Source organism: Setaria italica, chromosome I (genome assembly GCF_000263155.2).
Source record: "Setaria italica strain Yugu1 chromosome I, Setaria_italica_v2.0, whole genome shotgun sequence".
Lineage (NCBI taxonomy): Eukaryota > Viridiplantae > Streptophyta > Magnoliopsida > Poales > Poaceae > Setaria > Setaria italica.
In genome coordinates this window covers 41,570,905-41,593,044 of record NC_028450.1, presented here as the reverse complement: position 1 = coordinate 41,593,044, position 22,140 = coordinate 41,570,905, and the positions used below count along the sequence as shown (strand labels likewise).

The 22,140-nt window shown below is 43.3% G+C and overlaps 4 protein-coding genes across 4 annotated transcripts; 2 read left to right on the top strand and 2 right to left on the bottom strand.

Moving 5' to 3' along the window:
* Nucleotides 1-7,858: 7,858 nt before the first annotated feature.
* Nucleotides 7,859-11,638, bottom strand: LOC101758162 (bet1-like SNARE 1-1). The gene is made up of 6 exons (XM_004954364.4): nt 11,510-11,638; nt 11,338-11,384; nt 9,385-9,529; nt 8,598-8,654; nt 8,460-8,519; nt 7,859-8,365 (listed from the first exon to the last, which is right to left on the bottom strand). The coding sequence occupies exons 2-6, from the start codon at nt 11,349-11,351 to the stop codon at nt 8,276-8,278; spliced, it is 366 nt and encodes a 121-aa protein (XP_004954421.1). The 5' UTR covers nt 11,352-11,384; nt 11,510-11,638; the 3' UTR covers nt 7,859-8,275.
* A 147-nt stretch (nt 11,639-11,785) lies between these two features.
* Nucleotides 11,786-15,023, top strand: LOC101757748 (deoxyhypusine hydroxylase-B). Its single transcript, XM_004954363.4, has 7 exons — nt 11,786-12,058; nt 12,932-13,065; nt 13,148-13,374; nt 13,469-13,607; nt 14,235-14,361; nt 14,486-14,604; nt 14,689-15,023. The coding sequence occupies exons 1-7, from the start codon at nt 11,902-11,904 to the stop codon at nt 14,719-14,721; spliced, it is 936 nt and encodes a 311-aa protein (XP_004954420.1). The 5' UTR covers nt 11,786-11,901; the 3' UTR covers nt 14,722-15,023.
* An 896-nt stretch (nt 15,024-15,919) lies between these two features.
* LOC101771545 lies at nt 15,920-16,719 on the bottom strand. Its single transcript, XM_004955231.1, has 2 exons — nt 16,243-16,719; nt 15,920-16,138 (listed from the first exon to the last, which is right to left on the bottom strand). The coding sequence occupies exons 1-2, from the start codon at nt 16,717-16,719 to the stop codon at nt 15,920-15,922; spliced, it is 696 nt and encodes a 231-aa protein (XP_004955288.1).
* Nucleotides 16,720-17,573: 854 nt separating this feature from the next.
* Nucleotides 17,574-20,921, top strand: LOC101757348. Its single transcript, XM_004954362.4, has 5 exons — nt 17,574-17,832; nt 19,275-19,558; nt 19,644-19,733; nt 19,878-20,281; nt 20,365-20,921. The coding sequence occupies exons 1-5, from the start codon at nt 17,613-17,615 to the stop codon at nt 20,627-20,629; spliced, it is 1,263 nt and encodes a 420-aa protein (XP_004954419.2). The 5' UTR covers nt 17,574-17,612; the 3' UTR covers nt 20,630-20,921.
* The last annotated feature ends 1,219 nt before the right edge of the window (nt 20,922-22,140 follow it).

The window sequence follows — 22,140 nt, the reverse complement described above, 5'->3', positions numbered from 1 at the left end:
CTAAGTATTTAAACTAGTTTATACTAATTTTCTAATGATTTAATCTAATTTATACAATTTACACATTAAAGTCACTAAAAAACGCGGCTTGCATCAGCAGCAAGCTGTGGTTGGAAGGGGGGGTGCCCGTACCTCGCGGCCGGGCAGGGGGCGCTGACGTTGGGGCTGAGCAGCATGCGGCAATAGATGGTGGGGAAGCAAGTCGGTGCGCAGGGCCGGGGGATGGTAGGACGGCACCGTGAGATTGATCGACGACGACGACAATGGCCAGTGGCGACGCACGACCTGGCGTCGTCCGGGTACTGCCAGGCTTGCGCACGGCGCCTTGCGGCGGTGGAGAAGTCGGCGGGCCGGGGGAGGAGGAGGGCGCCGGGCTGGGAGGGCTTCGTCGGGGAGCCGGGGTGCGGAGGCGAAGGGGCAGCCGGGCCACGCGCGCGAAATGCTGCGGCGGTCGGGGGCGCTCCGGGGGATGGCATCGGAGAGCCAAGGCGCGGAGAAGACGGTAGTGGTGCGGTGGCCAGAGAGCGACAACGACGGTGGAGGAGATGACGGCGGCAACGGATTGAGGTGACGAGGAGGAGGGCTGGGATTGGAGAGGGGGCGGCGATAGCGCCGGCCGGTGTGTGGCGGCACGCAAGGGGAGGCCGGGGGAGGGTGTTGGGGGTGCCGTGGCGCGCGGAGGCAAGAAGAGACGACGACATCGAGGAGGACGGCGCAGACGAGACGGGACGACGGTCGGGAAATGGAGGAGAGACGAGGTGGCTACGAAATTTTCTAGGTCCGGGAGGAGGAAGAAGGTACGGATATTTATACCCCCTTTAGTCCTAGTTTGTAATACCACCCGAGACCCTGGAACTAATCTAGTCCCAGGTGGTATTACCAACCGGGACTAAAGTGGGTGGTCTTAGTCCCGGGTCGTTTTACCACCCGGGACTAAAAGGGTTCCCATGCACGGGAGATGAAAATGGACCCCTTTAGTCCGAGGTGGTATTACCAACCGGGACTAAAGGGTATTCTCCCTTTTCAATTCCCAACGATTCCCAACGGTTTGATTAAATTGATTTGGTTTTTTTATATGTTCTAAATTGATTTTGTACTTCTATTATCCAAGAAAAATTGTAATATTCAATAATTTGAACATGGAAAAATATATTAAATTATCAAATAATTATCTTTACACTTTATTGATAAAAAAACTCTTGTAATAAATAATTTGATCATGAAAAAATGTATCAAATTGTTTTAAACCACATAATAATTTTGAACTTGTTCTCGATGAAAGCCCTTATTTCCTCCCCTTTGCATTTCCCGCACAACCTCATAATAATTTGATCGAATAATAATGTGGTGAGCCAAAACTTCACATAAATGATGATCATATCTAGTGCATTACATAAATGAGTTTTTCACATCATTAAAATATAATAGAAAGGTTATGATATATGACCACAGAGCATTACATAAAGGTTGACAATAGAGCAATACAATGTAACATTAAAAAACTTTTTCTTGACGAAAGTTCATTGGTCATGATCGCGGCGTAAGTACGAAGCTTCTTCTTTGGTATAATGATGCTTGGGTCAACTTCGATGGCATCAAACTAATCATAATCATCTGACTGGTTTGTTTTGTCCTCGACTCCCACAAATTTTCTTTTACGTGGAAGAACTATATGGCGCTTTGGCACCCATGGTTTTTCTTTATCTTCTGAATTTTTCTTGGATTTGCTAGACATGTCTTTCACATAGAAAACCTGATGCGCATCATTGGCAAGGATGAATGGTTCATCGTTATATCCAGTCTTGGTCAGGTCCACTATTGTCATTTCATACTGATCTTTCAATACGCCACCTCCAGTTAGCTTCACCCATTGGCAACAAAATAGAGGGATGTTCAGCAGTCCGTATTTGAGTTACCAGATCTCCTCTATGAAACCATAATACGAGTCCTTGCTCCTATTGCTGCCTATGCCTCTATACGAACACCACTATTTTGGTTGGTGCTTTTTTGATCTTGGGCTCTCGTGTAAAATGTATAACCATTTATCTCATAACCTTGGAATTTCACGATTGAGCTAGAAGGTCCCGTAGCTAACCAAGCGATTTGTTCATGAATCACGGAGTTACCCATAAGGTGTTGACGCAACCAAGAGGGAAAAGTATCCATGTGATGACGTATAATCCAGACATCGGATTTCGTCGGGTATTGAGAAAATAGATCGGCTTGTGTTCCTCAATATACAGAGCCACAATGGATGATTGTTGCAGAACCGTGAAATATGCTTTACGGAACAAATCACTATCATTGCTCAAACTTGATTTCCTTCCAAGGGTGCCTTTTCCTCGTAGCTTCCCCACGTGGCGTGATAATGGAACCCCAATCAAATTAATTGAGTCAATAAAATCAACACAAAACTCAATGACCTTCTCTGTTCCATATCCCTTGGTGATGCTTCCTTCTGGATGAGCACGATTAAGAACATAGTTTTTTAGACTGACATGAACCTCTCGAAAGGCCACATATTGTACAGAAATACTGGACCAAGAATATTAATCTCTTTGACTAGGTGAACCAGGAGGTGCATCACAATATTGAAGAAGGACGGTGAAAATACCAACTCAAAGCTGACAAGATATTGTACCACATCATTCTATAGTAGTAGCTTGGTTGGATCGATTGCCTTCTGCGAAATCGCATTGAGAAACACGCATAGCTATACGAGCACCAATCGTACTTTCTCTGATAGAATACCCCTCAGTGCAACCGGAATCAACTGGGTCATCAACATGTGGTAGTCATGGACCTTTAGATTTGTGAACTTCTTTTCTTTCATATTTATTATTCCCTTTATATTCGAGGAGTACCCAAACGGAACCTTGATACTATTCATATAGTCAAACATGCTATCCTTCTCTTCTTTGCTGAGAGTGTAACTAGCAGGACGTGAGTATGATGTCCTTTATCTCTCTTTTCCGGATGTAGGTCATCTCATTGCTTTATACGTTTCAGGTTCTGTCGTGCTTCCAATGTATCTTTTGAGTTCCCATAACAACCCAGGAAGCCTAGCACGTTCATGCAAAGATTCTTTGTCATGTGCATCACGTCTATGGCGTTGCGGACCTCTAGGATTTTCCAATAAGGTAGCTCCCAAAATATAGACTTCTTCTTCCACATGGGTGCATGTTCGTTATCGTCGTTCGAAACAGGTTCACTACCAAGACCCTTTCCAAAGACTACCCTTACATCCTTTATCATCTCAAATACACGCTTTCCATTACGATGTGCAGGTTTTTTACGATGGTCTGGCGCTCCTTTGAAATGCATCACTTTCTTTCTTAATGGGTAGTTAGCAGGAAGAAATCGATGATACCTCATATACACGACCTTCCTATAGTGTTTCAAATAGATGCTGTTGTGTCATCTAAATGATGGGTGCAGGCCAGATATTCCTTGTTTGTCTATCCTGAAAAGTTACTCAGCGTACGCCAATCATTGATTGTTATAAACAACAATGCTCGTAGGTCAAAGCTCTCTTGTTTATGCTCATCCCAACACGTACACCTTCTTTCTTCCAAAGCAGTAAAAGTTCATCAACCAATGATCTTAGGTACACGTCAATGTCGTTGCCGGGTTGTTTTGGACCTTGGATAAGCACCGACATCATAGTGAACTTCTGCTTCATTCACAGCTAAGGAGGAAGGTTGAACATACATAGGGTCACAGGCCAAATACTATGACCACTCCTCAACTCACCGAATAGATTGAATCCATCAGTAATTAAACCAAACCTTATGTTCCTTGTATCACTTTCAAAGTTCAGGAATGCTCTATCAATTGATCTCCACTGGGCTCCATCAGTGGGTTGTCTAAGCATGTCATCTTGCTTACATTTTTCTTTGTGCCATCGCATCAACTTAGCATTCATCTTATTTCTGAACAAACGCTTCAAACGTGGTATTATAGGGAAATACCACATCACCTTCATGGGAACTCTCTTCTTGGGAGGCTGCCTCTCAACATCACCAGGATCATCTCGCTTGATTTTATACTGCAGTGCTCCGCACACAGGACAAGCATCCAATTTCTTAAATTCATCACCACGATAGAGGATACAATCATTAGGGCATGCGTGTATCTTCTGAACTTCCAATTCCAGAGAGCAAACAACAACCTGTTTAGCTTCATATATTGTGGATGGCAATTCATTATTCTCAGGAAGCATGTTCTTTACAATTTTCAATATCCCCTGAAATACCTTATCGAACACACCATTTTTTGCTTTCTGTTGCATCATTTCCAGTGTGGTACCTAGTTTTTTATGCCTTTGCTTGCAATCTTGGTACAATAATTTTTTATGATCATTTATCATACACTGCAACTTTTCTGATTCCTTCTCAGTTTCGCAGTCTTTCTGTGCATCCCGTAGCATCTGACCAAGATCATCAATAGGGTCGTCTTCTAGAAACTCTTCTTCATCAGCCTCACCCATTGTAGTATCTGCAAAAACTTGGCCTGCAACCCAATCCGAAATGTTGCTATCATCCTCCTATTCTTTGTCGTCTTCCATTATAACCCCTATTTCACCATGCTTGGTCTAAACCAAATAGTTAGGCATGAAACCGTATCTAAACAAGTGGCTGTGAAGAGTCCCCCAAGAAAAGTAGTCCTTGTTGTTATTGCATTGGAAGCATAGACAACAAATGAAACCCTTCTCAGACTTGTTGGCTTTGGCCACTTCGAGAAAATAATGCAAGCCATCAATGAACTTCTTGGTCCATCTGTCTGCATTGTACATCCATTGCTGGTCCATCTACATCATATTACGTGAAAATTGGACATAGATCTTCGTATTAGATAAAGAACTTGATCGATATTAGGTAGTGGAAAAATAGAGTAAATGTGTTTATAATATTTAATCCTTGCAATAAACATGAGATAAATAAAGTATTGGTCAAAGAAATAGAATTATTGTTAAATTAGAGTGACATGAAAATTACACCAGTCACTAGTTCGACAAAAATAAAAATGCTCGAATTCTGGAACAAGACAACAAAGATACATTAAATATTTAAGACGCTCCATAGTGGACTTCATTGAGTCGAGAATTCTAAAATAATGGTACAATAGAAGATCTTCGAGTCCACATACTCTAGCAGAATAGCACAAAGGAATCTTGAGATAATTGTCCAAACATCTTTTGGAGCAAGTACCATATTTTTATAATAGAAATATGGTAGCTCAATAGCCTGTCCAAGAAAAAGATCTATTCACTGAGCATGGTCCATTTTGGCAATCCAATATTAACCAAAAATTGATGGGTCAAGGTCAGTGAACAAATCTCTGCCTAAATAGGCTATTAGGCCACCATACTTCTATTATGAAAATGTGGCTCCAAAAGGCGTTTGGAAAACTATTTCAAGATTCTTTGATGATATTCAGCCAGAGTTTGTGGACTCGAAGTCCTTCTGTTCCACCATTATTTTAGAATTCTTGACTCCGTGAAGTCCACTATGGAGCATCTGTAGTCTTTAATGTATCTCTATTGTCCTATTCCAGAATTCTTGCATTTTTATTTTTGTCGAACTAGTGAATGATACGAAGGTTGACCTATGTAATTTTTATGTCACTCTAATTTAACATGCAAATTATCCAAAAATTTGTAGCAATGAACAAATTCTATTTCTTTGACCTACAATTTATTTAGCTCATGTTTATTGCAAGGACTAAAGACTTTGGATAAGTGAAATCACCACGAAATTGATGAAAAAAAATCGGGCAACACCTCCCTAAGCTTGCCAAGTTGCTATGGAGAAGGAGCCCAAACTCTCTGTTTAAGTGGCTCGGGGAGGAAGAAGCGGACTTTATAGGCGGGGTGTTTAGTTCCGGTTGGTAACACCAACCGAGACTAAAGAGCACCATCTAGTCCTGGTTGGTAGTTCCATCCGGGACTAAATGATGGACCTTTAGTCCCCGTTGCCAGATTCCCTAGCCGTTTCTATCCGATACAACCGGGACTAAAAGGGCCTCTTTAGTCCCGTTTGATATTACCAACCGGGACTAAAACTCCCGTCGGAAGTAACTGTTGGTGGTGTCTGTTTGACCCAAGATTAAAGCTCCTTTAGTCCCGGGTCCAAAAACGACTGAGACATATTATGCTGGATGGAAGGTCTCTTCTCTACTAGTGCAAGCTAAAATTTGGCAACTCACTAAGAAAATTTTGGTCCAACAGAGTTGCTATTTGGCTCTCCATCCTATTCGACTTGCCAAACTTCCTCTCACACTTGCTAAACTTGGCAAGCCAATTTGCCTTGCCAAAGTGTGGGTCCCACACACAGTAACTATCAGAATGGAGAGTGTAAAATGGAGAGTCTGTTGTAGTGCGAAATGGAGAGGCTGTTGGAGTGCGAAATGGAGAGTGTATATTTTTAGAGAGGAATCTGGCCGTTGGGATTTGGAGAGTGGGAAATAGATTGTCTGTTGGAATGAACAACTCAATATGGAGAGGAATCTTTTTGCCAACTTAAATAGAGAGTCAAATAGAGAGTCAAAAATGGGCGGTATGTTGGAGATGCTCTTAGTAATAAGATCCGAGACTGCTTGCTTAAGAGTTCTCAGACAGACGATCTAAGATCAACAATAAGATTTTGGAGCTACGAGTAGGCACTGTTTAAGAAATCAAGGCAAAGTACGCATACACTATGTGTATGCTTTTTATGTTAGATCTCTGTATAAAAACAAAAGGATGATGCATGTCTTGTTACCTGAAGCATACGGACGTTGTTTATGTGTTAAGATTAAGAAACTTTGTGACACAAGATTCCCGTACGTAGCATCTTTCGTCAGATTAAATAAATAATAGGCTTAGCTTGGCAGACCTACATTTGGTAACCTTAACTAGGCAACCATTTACAAATAACACTCAGAGTGATTTATAACTTCATCATCACACGAATTTGCATCTAGTTTGCCGTGTGAGAATCTTCAGAAGCATATGCATGAACCTGAATTTTGTACGCGAGATAGAAAAACCCAATAATCTTGTGTGCTCCATGACAAATATGGAGTGGCATTTGCAAAGTACAACAAAGGCACCCAAATAAATAAAGATCCCGTCATGCATGCTCATGCCTCCTCCACTCTAGCTAAGCTAAAGAAGACAACTAAAGGAGAACCAAACAAAAGCTAACTGCAACCAATTAAACTAAGCCGTTTTTAATAAAGCATTGCCCACTAATATACTCAGGTCAGTGGCACATCTCCCAGAGATGGATAACCTAAGCTTTGTCAAACACTGATGGGATGGTGTGCAGCATGACATATCTAACATAGCCCAACATAAGTGAGAGAGAAATCTAAATTAAACAGAAGAATACTACACCTAATACTAACTGAACTCGCTGCAGCAACTAACACACAGCTTTTGTGCTCTCTAGCACTAGTCCAGCACATGAGAACCACACACTGATGATGCCATGGTGGTAAAATGTGGAGTGCTAAACCAACCATAATGTTGCCCGTTAGGACAAGAACGGCCAACATTTAGGAATCAAAATCAACCTGTCACAGCTAGCTAGAGCAATTAAAAAGATTAGTATAGAAATACGAGGCATACATGTGATTAGGACCGGCTGGTGCAATTATCTAAGCTAGTTACAGGTGTTTGGTGCTTGTTCCCTTCCCAATCCCCGCACGAATAGCGAGCATCTTGCTTCTCTGCCCTGCCCCAATAATTGCGTCCTTGATCATTGCGTTAGTTGTGATTCCTGCGCTTAATCACATTCACACGCTGACCTTAAGTCTTCAACTTTATAATACTCCCAAGCATTATTATACCAGTTTTGCTCACGATGCAACAGCATTGTTATTCCTTCGATCTGGATTTGTTTTGCCAGATGCAGGGCAACACGTGTCGACCTCACAGGTGCTCAAACAAGCTTCTACAATTAAACAAGTCCAGCTACAAGGCAACCAACTGGATACATCTTGGTAAAGATCCCAAGTAGGTGTACTGCTTATATCTTACACATAGCATGACAGAGGAACAGACAACAAAGCTGAATCCATTTTCTGTAGTTACAGCAACAGAGCAAAAAAAGTCCATCCAACACGCTGTGAACGTTATACAGTGCAGAATTCGTGACACCCGGATCGACATACTTTGCATTCAGGGCAGTCAGTTCTCAAAGGTATGTACGGCATCGTAAGTAGACCGGCACATCAATATTCAGCATGTTCTTGAACACACCAGCAGACGTAGCTTTCCGCGAGGATGCTTCTACCTGGTCAAGTAGTAAACCAGCAGAAAAAGCGCAACGAATGATGCAACCAGGGTTCCCATCCTCCGACTTGATTTGGTCTCAAAGACCTGTATCATGTTCATGTTCATTTAGACATGAATCGACTCTGAAGACTATGAGGGGCAGACGAACAACATATCATTTGTTTCTCTTGTTGCTTACCATCTTAAATTTGTCCACAGTTCCAGAGAGAAAACCCCTTGATGTATCCATATCATTCCCCTGAATCAAGCATCATGGTAAGGGAGTAGCATAGTGGATTGGGATCTTAAAAAACAAAGGAAAGGTAAATGCAAATACCATTCGGTCTAGCATTCTGTTATGAGTCTCCACCTCTTCATGGATATCACCTGACAACTAAAGGCAGGTAAAAAAAAACTTCAGTACCCAACGAATATAATTGTCTACAGATCTATCCAGATTGACCAATGCAGAAAAGATTCCCGAAACTAGAGCAACCAAAACAAGCTCAGCATATACAGTCAATGGAAGGGGTGCTAGAATGTTCATAAATTTGAGCAAAGCACCATAAACTGTGGAAGACACTGCTACTCATCCTATTTGTTAATTTGGGGTGGGCTGAATATTAGAAATATGTAGCTTCTAATGTTGGGCATGTCTACTCTGACATTAGCTAAGTAAAATTCAGAGAGACAAGACGTACATCACAATTATGAATATCAGAGGGCCAATCAAATATCACATAGCACTAATGCAGCCACCAATATGTCATTGCAAGGACAATCATATTAGCAAGATTCCTTCTTGGTAAATTTAAGCAGAAAACTCATGCACAAAAGTTGTGCTGAACTACTTTCCAACATTTCAAATCAAGATGGTCCAGGAAGGCACATGGTTGACAACTTGACATGAGTCCCATATCTACACTACTACTATCTACCAAAGTTGCAGTCCAGAGAGGGACTAATTTAAAACAATACTCAATAATATATTATCTTATTTTATATCTTATCTATGCAACACAGCTTGATCTAGAGCATGAAACATATGTGAATTGCAAAGACAACGGTTCCTTCACACAAAATAAATGGAATTAGAACATTAAGAGGATTAAGTGGCACAATACCCGCTTAAGAATGCTGACACGATCCTGCAGTCCATCAATAGCTCGATCATTTTCTTGTTCATCTATCTCATGGGAAGAATAGGATGTTGCTCGGACTCCACCCTCCTCAATGCCATCAAAGAGAGAAGTTCTGGTGCTACGATAGCTGCGAAAAGTGCAGATAATAGTGATATAGTAGTAAGAGTCAACACAGAATTGATAGGTGCACACAAAGGAATAATTTGCAAAGTGAAAGGGGTTCAGAATATGCACATCAGCACATGCAAATTAAAGTTCCCAAATGGAGTTTTCATCTTGTCACAAAGGAACATTTAACATAGGATGTACAGATAAAAATGGATTCCACATTATGACTAGCATGAAAGGATTCAAAAATATGTTGAAGTAAGAAGGGGCTAATATCCCCAAGTTTTCAAGTTCACAACTTCAAAGATTATGAGTACATGATTACCTACTTACATGTATCAAAGCTATGAATAAGAAAAAAAACATCCTTATGCTTGTGCATTTGATAAAATAGCTGAACATAATATGCTGAAATAATTCAAACTATTAAGTCATAAACTGAGAGAAACGTATATGCTTCCCTAAAGGGTCCATGCTTCTGATCTCTATCTCTAAGTTTGACAAAGGTCAGCTCAGCTAAAAAATAACTAACATCACCATGTTATAAAACATATCTGACCCATAAATTGGACACGAGGAACTTGCATACTCTAATACGGACCAGCAAACAGCATTTCTCTAGGTCCATACCATGAAATAAGTCAAAACATTGTCTGTTGAAATGCTTTAGTACAATATGAAACTACAATAAACTAGTGACAAAATGAGAAAAAAAGTAGCGGAACAAGAACCAGCCAATGATGTAAGCAGTTCATATTGGCTACCAATGCATTCAGTTGGCCACTGAGCACTCATGCAGTCAGTTAGCCACTGAGCACTCCTAAATGGTCTGGAAACTGATGCTCAAGTGAGCATGAATATAATCTGTGCAAGTCATTGAACAATAAGTCTCATGAATAAGGTAGTTTCCACAAACCTAACACCACAATTTCAACACTACAGTTTAGCAAGATTGCTCTAACAGATCCTTTTCACTCCCTTCCATTCTTGGATTATTTGTAAAGATGCCGTGTTACGCACAGCTAAGATACTGAGGAATCTTGGGATGATAAAGAGAGGAGCAGAGAGAAGTCCCAACAGAAAGAGTTTTGACCATAAGATAGTGAGAATCAAATAATCTTATAATCTTTTTCTAAAACAATATATCAATTTAACTTCTTTGTACTTCCTCACAAGACTGAGAATATTATCTACACACACACTACCACAGTTCACAAACACTTGTGCATTTAGAAAAGTTTAAGCTGTCATAGCAGAGAAATATCAGGAGGCATAAACAAAGAGATCAGTAGCTTGCAGAGTCCAAGTTACAAATTCATTGTTCAGTTGGGATAGATAAGCAAAGTAAGACCAGTGAATGACCATGTGAAAACCAACATCCATTAATGTCTTATAAACCTATATTCATGACCCTCAACCAACTGTACAGATAAATTTTCAGATGACAATGATGATAGACATAGTGCGCTGCAACAATGTGACTGAGCTAGGGAAATGGAACTGTCCTATACAGGAATCGATTAGTCTTTGGTGGGAATTCCTCAACCAAACTAACAAAACAACAACAATAACTGAATTATCTAAAAGAAAGGTAACTAGTACACAACACCACTAATCACTCATCTTAATCCTAACAAAAGCAGTGCACCGATCGCCCTAATCGCGTGCTGTTATCCCCTACAGCACTTTATCGGAACGCAAGTGATCCTGCGGTGAGCCAGCTACATTGGACCCTACCAACAAATCGCTCGCGCCCATCAACCCTAAATCCGAGTAGCATCTCACAAAATCCAGAGCTGAAAACAATAAATAGGCGCAGAACCTTACCCTCTCGGGTTCATGGCGCTCGTCTCGATTCGAATCGTATCCCCTGCCTGCACGAATCAACCCCCAAACCCATCAGAAACAAATCGCCCAAGAGTGCACGAAATGCACGAAAAAACAGGGGAAAATCGACGAGCGACTTCGCGGATCTGCGGGGGAATCCAGCGAGCTTTACCTCTCGGTCGATTCGCGTCGGATCGGCGCGGATTTGGGATTCGCCGCGCTGCGAGAAGCGGAAGCGAAGCCGCGAAAGGGGAGGAAGAATTAGGGGGGAACACCGCTTCGCCGGCGTGAGATTACAAGTAGCCTGCAACTGCCATGTGGGCCAGGACCCTGGGGCAAAGGAACGGGGACCCACTGCCAGTGACAGGAGCCAGAAGGGATAGGTGGCAGCTTCTCGAGAGGGCGGGTGACGTGGGGGCGTTTGATCGGACGGCCAGCGTCGACTCGACGCAAATACATCCTCTTCTCTCTCTCCTCCGACGCGGGATTTTCTTGCAGCACCGCGCCGCCGCCGCCGCCAGTGACCGCCTCGCCGCGTGAACCGTACGCAACCGCCGGCGTGAGATGGCAGCTTCCTCCGCGTTCGAGCCATCCCCGGAGATGGAGCGGTTCCTCTGCGAGCGGCTGCTCGACGCGGAGCAGCCCATCGCCGAGCGCTTCCGGGCGCTCTTCTCCCTCCGCAACCTCCGCGGGGACGCCCCGCGCAGCGCCCTCCTCCAAGGTCTCACCTCACTCCACTGCCTCATCTCTGCTACTCCTCAAAGCTTGAAGGCTTTCGCAGCTTGCAGATTAGTTTCAACACTGATGCAGCAGAGTTTTAGTCCCGAACCAATTGAGTAGATACAGTGGATGGTGTGCTGTAGTTCACTAATTCGCTGCCGTTATTGCAGCACTATTGATCCTAGGCACTTCTCCGGTTTAGCTCCAGCCTCCAAATCTCGACAGGCGGCACTAGCTGACTGTGTGCTAGCATTAGTTGTCTAATGCTCCTTACTAATATTTCATAACACTAGTTTTAGGTTTAGGCCGAGTTTCAGCGAGTAAATTTTCCGCTGGCACATATAATTTGGGGGATATATCCATAAATGCTGTAAAATGATTGGCACTTACCACCTAGCCCTTTGTAGGACTTGCTGAAAGTATGACGTCCAGTAATTTGTTAAGTAGAGTGCCTAACTGCTTATCCCAAATTATGGTTTTGTTTCATTGTGTGAGGCTATTTAATATTTATTGCTATGTAGTACATTTTGATTCCCTGAAACTTCTGATACCTACATCTTTTTCTTCCTTGTTGATGTGTATGGTACTGAGATTATGTTGTTTACTTGAGTCTGCTGTGAATAGAGATCATTACAGACAATGGCTGCCAGATATGTCTGCCAATGTTTTCTTAGTCAATTACTGATAAAATAAAACACTAGACGAGTGGCACTTCTTTGCTCTTCCAAGAAGTGAAAGGCACATTAAGGCCTGATTTGCAATCACCCACTGCTGCACTACTAGCTGTGTGTAGCTTCAGATTTTTGCAACTTAGTGCTTGAGAGATCAAAGGATAGGGCTTAAGAAAACCTGACATATTTTTTACAATGTCCAGCTGCAAGGGATCCTTCTAACTTGCTGGCCCATGAGGCTGCATTTGCACTTGGGCAAATGCAGGATGCTGATGCTATTCCTGCATTAGTTGCAGTTCTCAAAGATCTTTCTCTACATCCAATTGTACGCCATGAGGTAGTCACTGAATTCGATGTTACATTCTGCTTATGCTTGCCTGGATGTCCATGTTGAGTAATTGCATATGCTTATTGATTAGGCTGCCGAAGCTCTTGGAGCTATTGGCCTTGAAAAGAGCATTCCCCTGTTGGAGGAAAGTTTAACAGCTGATCCTGCTGTGGAGGTACAAGAAACTTGCGAACTGGCACTAAGACGGATAGAAGAGCAGAAGAAAGTTAATGGGGCTGAGAATACAACCAATTCACCCTTTCTCTCAGTTGATCCAGCACTGCCTGCAAAACATGGACTTTCGGTAGACCAATTAAGGTATCCTTTTCAACTGTCAAGGGGTTCTTACATGTGTTGATTGTATTTTATGTGCACAGCCTTTCTCATTGTCAACATTGTGGGAATTTTTCAGGGATCTTCTTCTCAATGAGCAAGAAAGCATGTACGAACGTTATGCAGCTCTTTTTGCACTTAGGAATGATGGTGGAGATGCTGCTGTTTCTGCTATTGTTGCAGCTCTGGGCGTCAAAAGTGCTCTTCTACGGCATGAGGTTTCCTTGAAATTTAGCTAATCCTTGTTTGCATCTCTTTTCTACAATCATGAATCAGGCAACACGGAAAGTATCCTTTAAATGTTTCATTTTTTTTTACTCAACTATTTCTGAGTTCTAAAGGGAATTTGTATGTTAGTCCATGGCTTGTGTTTTTTTGGTTCTGGCAGTCTAGCTCACTATCGGTCAATTACACTCGAAAATGTGAATTTTAGCATAACCGATTGAGATGGAGTTGAGGACAAACCTGAGCAGCCTTGCAACTTAGTTTTTTTTATGTATAATGTCAATTGGGTTGTCAGTTCACCTGTCTGTTGTGTTAGGGAGGACAAAATGACTACATCCAGTTACATTTCTCAAATTATGGTCACTATGATTGTCAAGAAAATTTTCTGTTATATTTATTTAGAGTTGGGGTGAAGTCTGGTGTTTTCCTTTTCTCGAAAAGAAAAGCAATATTAGGGTAGGATTGGTGTTGTGAAACCAGTTCAGATCTAGTGTGCACATTGCCTGATTCACCAAGGTCATAATATCATATCTGTCGCAAGAATTAAGTAATTTTTATCTTGGCATTTCAATGCATTTGGTTTTATCCAACATAGTGCCTTTCTCGGTATTATTTTGCAGGTAGCTTATGTGTTAGGTCAGCTGCAAAATAAAGCCGCTTCAGATGCACTTTCCATGGTCCTGAAGGATGTCTGTGAGCATCCAATGGTCAGGCATGAAGCTGCTGAAGCCCTTGGCTCAATTGCAGGTAACTAATGCTGCAAGTGATTCCTAAAAAAACAAAAAAAAATAGTAGTGCAGACCATTTACCAATTCCAGTCCATGCATAGACATTCTGTAGTTACCTGAGATTGTGGTTTGCTGTGTTGTAGATCAAGAAAGCATTGCGCTTTTGGAGGAGTTTGCGAAGGATCCTGAGCCCATAGTCTCGCAGAGCTGTGAAGTAGCTCTCAGTATGCTCGAGTACGAGAGATCAGGGAAGTCCTTTGAGGTACATGCCTAGACTGCCGCCAAGAACTATTCGTCACATAAGATCTTTTGCATGAATTTAAACCAGTGTACGCTTTCCATGCAGTTTCTCTTCCTTCAGACTCCTCATGTGCAGTAGGAGCCCCTTTCCGTTGTCGATGCTATCAGTCAGGTGCCTAGGTTCCTGTTCATGGATGATCATTCATTGTGAAGCGACTGAAAGCTTGATTAACGTGACTGCACTTCATGGGCTTCGATGTTACTCTACCCTGATTTTTTTTTTTTTGCCAATTGTGATATGGAGGCAGAAATATGGAGCAGCTGAAGAGAGAAGGGAACAAAACCATGTAATCTGTAAAAACTTACAAAACTGGGCAGTTTGTTCCCAATTATACACTCTCAATAAAGAAAATTGGGCAGTTTGTTCCCATTCGAGACCTATGCATGAAGAGTGCCACTGATTTAATTTTGCAAAAAGCATATCACTGCCAGCAACTCTATTTATGGACGGAGGTAGTGCAAGGTAGAACATAAGAGCAACAAAGCAGCAGTGTCGGGTGATGTTAGATCCAAGCGACAGCAGAGCGCATCTGCCCTTGAGAAGCATAACCTCTTCCGACATATGCCTGGACACAGAATTCTTGGAGCCTAATTCCATCTACATGCGTTGCATGTGAACGAACTAATGCATTTCAAAATATTAACAGAAGTTTGTAAATCATCATGAAACAATCATTTGCACCTGCAGAATGCAAGCAAGTGCAAGCACTATATAAATTGAAGTAATATTCATACACATGCTGTTGCTTAGAAAAAAAAATTTGTGCGAGCATCTTCAAAACTCCGGCTCCCAAGTTAACAAGAATCTTGCGCGGCCGTCTGTGACTGCGAAGCGATACTTTATTGCTCCTGAAACTTGAACAACATTGTCGCGGTCTGCTCCTTGAACGAATACAGCGGCAACCACGTAACCATCCAAGTAATGGCGTGTCTTACAAATCGCCGGAGATGCATAAGGACCACCAGGTGCGATCTTCACCCTAGAATCTATCTTCATCGCCTCGAGTTCTACTTGATCTTTGTGACCAAAGAATCCACCATGTTCCGGGCGGTAGATTTTGTGATGACATTGCATCCACATCTAAAACAAAACAAAATTCATGTTACTATTGTTGTACCGCATATTATATGTATAGCAAATATACTACCATCAAAGCACTAAGTACCACCTGCAGACCTGCTTAACAGCCAATGCAAGGAAACTACTAGGCTATTGTCAGGTTCATGCTTCCTTTCCTTAGCATTATTTACAATTATTAGTTTTACATGTATTCGAGCTACAGTATCTCAAATATCAAACTCAATGAAGAATGAATACTCTCAGAGTTTGAATTTACATGTAACTCCAGTATTTCCAAGGAAGGAGCGCAATCCAGCAGATAGGCATAGTCAAGGACATCAGTCTTCCTGTCTTCATTAACCCCAAAAATATTCAACTCCAACCTCAAATGCCGAAGATGAACGAATTTGTGAGGCCTAACAGGCGAAATTGCCCTCTGGGTGAAAAAAAAAACACAAATGGAAGACGATAAATTTTGATCTTGAGTTACTTGAGAAAAATGCATATAAAAAAAAATATATATATAGTCATGTCGCATACCTCGTGCTCGTTGCACCATAGGTTAAATGTCAAAAGATTTTGCAAAGTACTAGGGAATCCCGTTGTGATGTAGTCAAGAGCATTAGTGTCAGAGGTCAAGTTAATACACACATTCCTCAGACTCGAAGTTGTAGCAAATTGTAAAGGAACCATTGGACCTGAGTACTTGAGTGTTGTCAGACAACAGTTGATCTCTATCTGTTGGACTAAGATGCAGCCCTGGACCTTCAAATGCTTCAATCGGTTTAGAGGGCGACGTGCCAGTAGACTTGTGAGCATTCTACAACAGGCAATCTCAATAAACTCCAGAAGGTTGCATTTTGACAGCAAATACTCGACATGTTCGTTTGTGATGTCCACATCTACCATGATAAGCTTTTTAAGGTTTGGAAAGCAATTGAAGTCCGCAGGCAGCTTCAGGGAGACAGAAGAAAGTTGCAGACACCACAAGTATGAACCCTCACTGGCACCAAACATGTGACAAGGGAAGCTGCATGGTTGCGGTCTGCGTGCTGGCAATTCATGCGGCATATTTCTAGACAAAGTAGCGTTGGATATATAGGTGAAGAATAAGATCCTTTGCCTTGGACACAACTGCAAATCGTATCCATCTACCTATGTGATCTGCATGCTTGCTGTGTAAAGGACACCTGAATTCCATGAGGTCGACCCCTGTACCACTGTGTAGTTGTAGGACCCCATCGACCGTAGCAACAAACTCATGTTCGCCGAAGGGGGATGCATTGTTACAGCCTCTCTTCAATGTGCAGCGACTGAATGTTAGGTTAGTGTGATGACGCCAGACATGTTTCCAGTGGCATCTCCTATTGGCAGCCGTGATACGATAGAGCATAAGACATCCTACAGAAGCAACAAGAGACAGAGGAACAAATAACCATGAATTCGTTAGGCAATGCCGTATCAAATTCGTCCATGAGTACAGTGCCCTACTGCACTCAACTTCAGTTGCTGCATGCAAGAGTCCTTCTGAATTCGTTTTCATGCTTGTGGTATCTATCTGGAAGGAAGATTCTCTTAAATCTATGCTATGCAAGAACAAAAAAAAAATGGAGACAATACAAAACCAAGCAGCTAATGCTGAAGAGCAGACGACACGACAGAGCAGAGGAGGATAAGACGAGGAGATTGATGGTGGACTCGGTTGAACATCGCCGTCGGTATAATTCCGCCGCTGATCGACTCATCGCTCACTGTTGCCGCCTTCTTCTATCGTCGCCGTTGCGCTCGCAGCCGCAGGACAGAGCGGGAGGAGAATCGATTGACGTGGGCCGGGCCGAAACAGTGCACTAGGCAGGCTGCTCTTTTACCTTTCTTTCCTTCTCCGGCTCTTCCAAACCACCAGTCCGTCCATGTCCTCCGACGACCTCTTCGAAGGCCTGCCGCCGCCGGCTGCCCCGGCCGGCGGCGAAGCTCGCGCGCCCTCCATCCCGCCGCCTCCTCCTCCGGTGGTGGCGCCGCCGCCGAAGTCCGCGCTAAAGAGCTCCCTCAAGCGGAGTAAACCCTCCTCCTCCGACGCTACTACCACCTCTCCCCCACCCGCCCCTGCGGCTGCCGCGCCCGAAGGCCATGGTGAGATCTCTTCCCTCCATAACATCCTGTACTTTCCAGGGAGGATGCTCTCGGCTTCAATTGCTGCTCTGCTCTCATCGCTTTGAATTGGAAACTGGAATCAACCCATTTTCGTTTTTTTTGGACACCTTTGACTAAGTGGAGTAGCAAATTAGCATTGAGCAGCAACCGCGCCGTAGGTAGGAGGCCTGCACTTGTTGCTGCATAGGTCGATTCGCGTGCTTCACCACACAGAGGATGGGATTTTAAGTCGGGATTGGAGTACTCCCAATCCCCATCTCCCCGGACGAGCTCAATGTGGGGAAAAGAAAGGGTGTTTCAGTTGGTGATAATTTGGATGGGTGGCTTCAGGTTGGTTACCAAAAGAAGCCGAAATAGCTTTGTTGAGCAAATTACCTGGATTATTATGTGGCACACAAGTAAGATCAGCAACATATGTGATTGGAATCGAGTTGATTTGTACTCCTGCTACTACCCTAGGGCTTATGTAAGAATCAAGTTGATAATAACCTCCTATTAGTTTTGTTTCTTCTCCTTCTTTAGAATAAAATTATTGTAGGTGTATGATAAAGTTACAGATACTGTTACCTCAGCCAGAAAGTTCAGGACCATGGTAGGAATATGCATTTAGCCAGAATGCTCAGGACAACGATAGGAATTTGTCATTACTAATACCAAGCTCTGCTCACTGACCTCAGGTGGAGTAGCACATTAGGAATTTAGGATTGAGCAGAAACCGAGCGGTGTGAGGCCTGAATTGTTGCTTGCTGCATAGATTGAATTGCGAGCTTGACTAATGATCACATAGAGCATAGGATTTCAGGTCGAGATTGGAGTACTCCCAATACCGATCTCCCAGGATGAGCTGAATGAGGGCAAAGGGGGTGATATTTGGATGGGTGGCTTGATATTGGTTACTCCCTAGGGCTCATGTAAGACTCAAATCATGATAGCCCCCTCTTAGTTTTGCTTTTACGCCAGGATAATAACAGCTTCTTCTCGCTTTTTAGAACAAAAAAAAAATTTAGGTGTAAGCTAGAGTTACAGATGCATGTAACTCATCCAGAATGTTCGGGACAATGATAGGAATTTGCACCCTGTTTATATTAAGCAGAAGTTGTGAATTCTGTCATTGCCAATACCAAACTCTGCTCACTGAGATTTTGTTCTGTTACTTGCAAGAAGGTGCCTATTAATGTTGCATTCCCCATGAAGTGGGCTTCGCAGTTCCACTTGGTACTGGACATATTTGCATTGCAATGTGCCAGTGGCAGGTTTATTCCAAGAAAAAAAAGTAGTGACATCTCATCTGCTCAAATATTATGATCCCTGTACTTGTTTTTCGTTCCTGCGTTGGTATATGAAATGTCTGTATGGTGTCTTCTCACCAATTTCTTGTCATAAGAACAGATAAGCAAACTCCTTTTCATATTTTCTTGCAGTTCCTGAGAAACGTCTTCGGTTCAGAACAACCGTTGATGCTTCAGAAACGCAAATACTTGAGGCTATGCAGAAGATAACTTCGCACATAGGGAATCCTTCCAAATTCAGCAAGGCATCAAAACTAGCTCTACAGCTTATTGAAGCTGGTAGTGTCAAGCCTGGGACAATCAACCACTTCTTTGCTATACTAAAAGCTGCAATGTCTTCCCCAGGAGCATGTAATGAGCCTTCTGTACGAGCAGATTACCACACACTATTCAGTGCTGCTCAGGGTGTGACAGAGGTGAAGTTTGCACTGTCCTTAAAACAAATAGTTGTCCAGTTATGTGAAGTCAGTGATGTACTTACAAACTTCAATCAATGTGCAGTTATTCAACCACCAGCAGAAAAATCAATTCGACATATGGGTGCTACATGCAGTGGTGGCTAATGATCTTTTCACTGATGACAGTTTTGTGGTGAGTCTATCTTTCTGAACGCACATGTTGCTTGTCTTGTCAATCTAAGTACTGTAGTCATATGTGGATGCTGCTGTAGATATGCATCCAGACTTGCCACATCTTCCATCACCCAGGGGATACTTACCTGCTTTTATTTCGTAGTTCTCAAAGGCTGTTGGAAAGATCAAAGATGCCATCTTGGCCCTGCCAATGGCAACTGTGGATGATGACAATGACGAAGCTGCAGCTCTTGCAGCTGCAAGCAAAACTGCCACAACGGCAGAGAATAAAGCAGATGATTATGTTCCGACTGCACCTTCCAACTCTCTGCCCGATGATAGCGCACATGCTGCAGCCTCAGAGTCAGGAGAAGAATCGTCTGATCCTTTTGGTTTAGATGATCTCCTTGCACACAAGCCGAAGAAGTCTGAGAGAGTTCGAGAGAAGGAAGTTGCGGCTCTTAACAGAAAAGCAGAGGAGGAGGAATCAAAGAGATTTCTGAAGTCAGAGCGGGAGGCCCTTCTGAAATGTCTGGAAATAGCTGCTCGGCGTTACAGAATTCCATGGTGAGTTCTCGGAAAAACAAGCTCACCATCCATACGCTTAGACCTTGCTTTGATATTGTTTTATATCACATCTTGCTTGCCAGGACGCAAACTGCCATTGACATCTTTGCGAAGCACGCTTACGACAACGTGAACCGGTTCACACGGCAGCAGAGGGACGCGATCGTGAAGCTGTGGAACTCGATCAAAGAGCAGCAGATCCGACGGAAGCAGGGCAAGTCGGTGAGCGGGAAGCTGGACGTGAACGCCTTCGAGTACCTCCAGGAGAAGTACTCCCACGAGAAGATCAGCATCCGGCACTCGGTCGGCGGTGGCGGCGAGCGGCGCGCGACGCAGTGGCTCGGCTAAGTCGGCAGGCTGGTGCTGCTGTCTGATCCTGCTCACTCTCTTTGGCCTGCAGAAGCAGAAAACTGTAGCATTATCTGATTGATGATGGATTGAATTCAACAAGGACGGCGACCGTGGATTTCGGTGTAGAGTGTTGTGATGAATACGGGGATGACGTTCAGTGACAAGCTTGCGGCCGTGTACTTGGTTTTTCGCATAAGAGTTGACATGTCCATTCTGATGATCTCATTCTCGTCTAGTTCTGGGTTTGTGACTGAATGTGAAAGCTGTTGATCTGGATGCATCCCCACGAGCTGCGTTGTTGATGATGGCAAGCACCAAGCAAAGCAGCCGTGTGCACGTGTGGGTGCTCGTGCGGTAGCATGGCTGCTCGATTCTTTGCGTCGTGTCCTCGTAACTGCAAGCTTGGTTGACTGTTGACAATGTGCGTACCATGCTTGTAAACGTGTGGTAATGGCAAGCTTTGGGTTAAAATAAGGAGCAGAGTTTGGTTGGTCCGGTACATTTTTCTGTCCGCTGCTCATGTTGTGAACAGTCTGGTTCCCTTTGCGAGCAGCAATGCTGCAGTTACGGTTGAGGTTGCAGGGCGCTGTCGGTGAAGAAAGCCAGCACCAACAGATTTTCAGTCTCACAGTTGCCATTTGTACTGTACTGTACTGTACGTTGGTTTTTCTTGATCAGTGTCACAGAAGAAGAGAAGCAATAACTGCGGAGCCGAGCGAGCAAGCAGAAAACGAGACGAGGGGGACCCGGAGAAGTTGCTTGGACTTTGAAGGGAGGCGGCAAAGGCAAGCAGACTGAGCTGAAACACACGAAGAAGAAGAAGAGGCCAAATGAGATGAGAAGGTGATGGAGTAGCAGTAGTAGTAGTCAAATAAAGGCGAGGATTAAGCAACAGGCAAGCAATGAAGCATGGGATTATCAGATTATGATAATAGTATTATGAGGAAGGAAGAGGAACAATGGAGCGGCGGGCAGGTGGGCGATCTGACGAGTCAGCACAGCAGTCGGCGGCCGTTCGGCGCGAAATGCTTTCTTTATGCCGTCGGAGCAGGCACGTCGTACGTGCGTGCACAATCACCTTCCCGTCTAGTTTTATATCCATCGTCAGTCACATCAGCAGCTCCATTCCTTCACTGACTGACCGCTGATCTCACCATCACCACATTCACCACTGTCCTCCTCCTCTGCCTGCAGTTTCACAAGGGTTGGGTTGTTTCAGATTTGCTGCCAATTAGTTGCAGCAGGTTTGGTATCGCAAAGCAACACTGCATTTGTAGACCATGCCATTGCCAGTAACCAATGAATTTCTGAACAAGACCAAAAAAAAATTATTCTACTCCTCCAAGATTGTATTATTTGTAGACCATTCGCTGACAAGATTTTATATATACTAGTAGAAAAGAAATTGGTAGAAATGACATCGCAGGGGCGTGCGCAGTATACATGGATGTACTACGAGTAGCAGCTACAGTACTAGTAGGGAGGAAAAGACAGTGGCTAGCGTAAAA

Bases quoted from the DNA above. Each gene is read 5' to 3' on its own strand.
- LOC101771545 (XM_004955231.1), bottom strand. From the start codon at position 16,719: ATGTTTGGTGCCAGTGAGGGTTCATACTTGTGGTGTCTGCAACTTTCT. The intron at 16,139-16,242 runs GTATGCGACATG...TTTTTCACCCAG, and splicing joins TATGGTGCAACGAGCACGAG to AGGGCAATTTCGCCTGTTAG.
- LOC101758162 (XM_004954364.4), bottom strand. The intron at 8,655-9,384 runs GTATTGTGCCAC...ACCTGCCTTTAG, and splicing joins GTGTCAGCATTCTTAAGCGG to TTGTCAGGTGATATCCATGA. The intron at 8,520-8,597 runs GTATTTGCATTT...TGCTTGATTCAG, and splicing joins ACAGAATGCTAGACCGAATG to GGGAATGATATGGATACATC.
- LOC101757348 (XM_004954362.4), top strand. From the start codon at position 17,613: ATGTCCTCCGACGACCTCTTCGAAGGCCTGCCGCCGCCGGCTGCCCCG. The intron at 19,559-19,643 runs GTGAAGTTTGCA...ATCAATGTGCAG, and splicing joins CTGCTCAGGGTGTGACAGAG to TTATTCAACCACCAGCAGAA. The intron at 20,282-20,364 runs GTGAGTTCTCGG...CTTGCTTGCCAG, and splicing joins CGGCGTTACAGAATTCCATG to GACGCAAACTGCCATTGACA.
- LOC101757748 (XM_004954363.4), top strand. From the start codon at position 11,902: ATGGCAGCTTCCTCCGCGTTCGAGCCATCCCCGGAGATGGAGCGGTTC. The intron at 12,059-12,931 runs GTCTCACCTCAC...TACAATGTCCAG, and splicing joins GCGCAGCGCCCTCCTCCAAG to CTGCAAGGGATCCTTCTAAC. The intron at 13,066-13,147 runs GTAGTCACTGAA...CTTATTGATTAG, and splicing joins ATCCAATTGTACGCCATGAG to GCTGCCGAAGCTCTTGGAGC.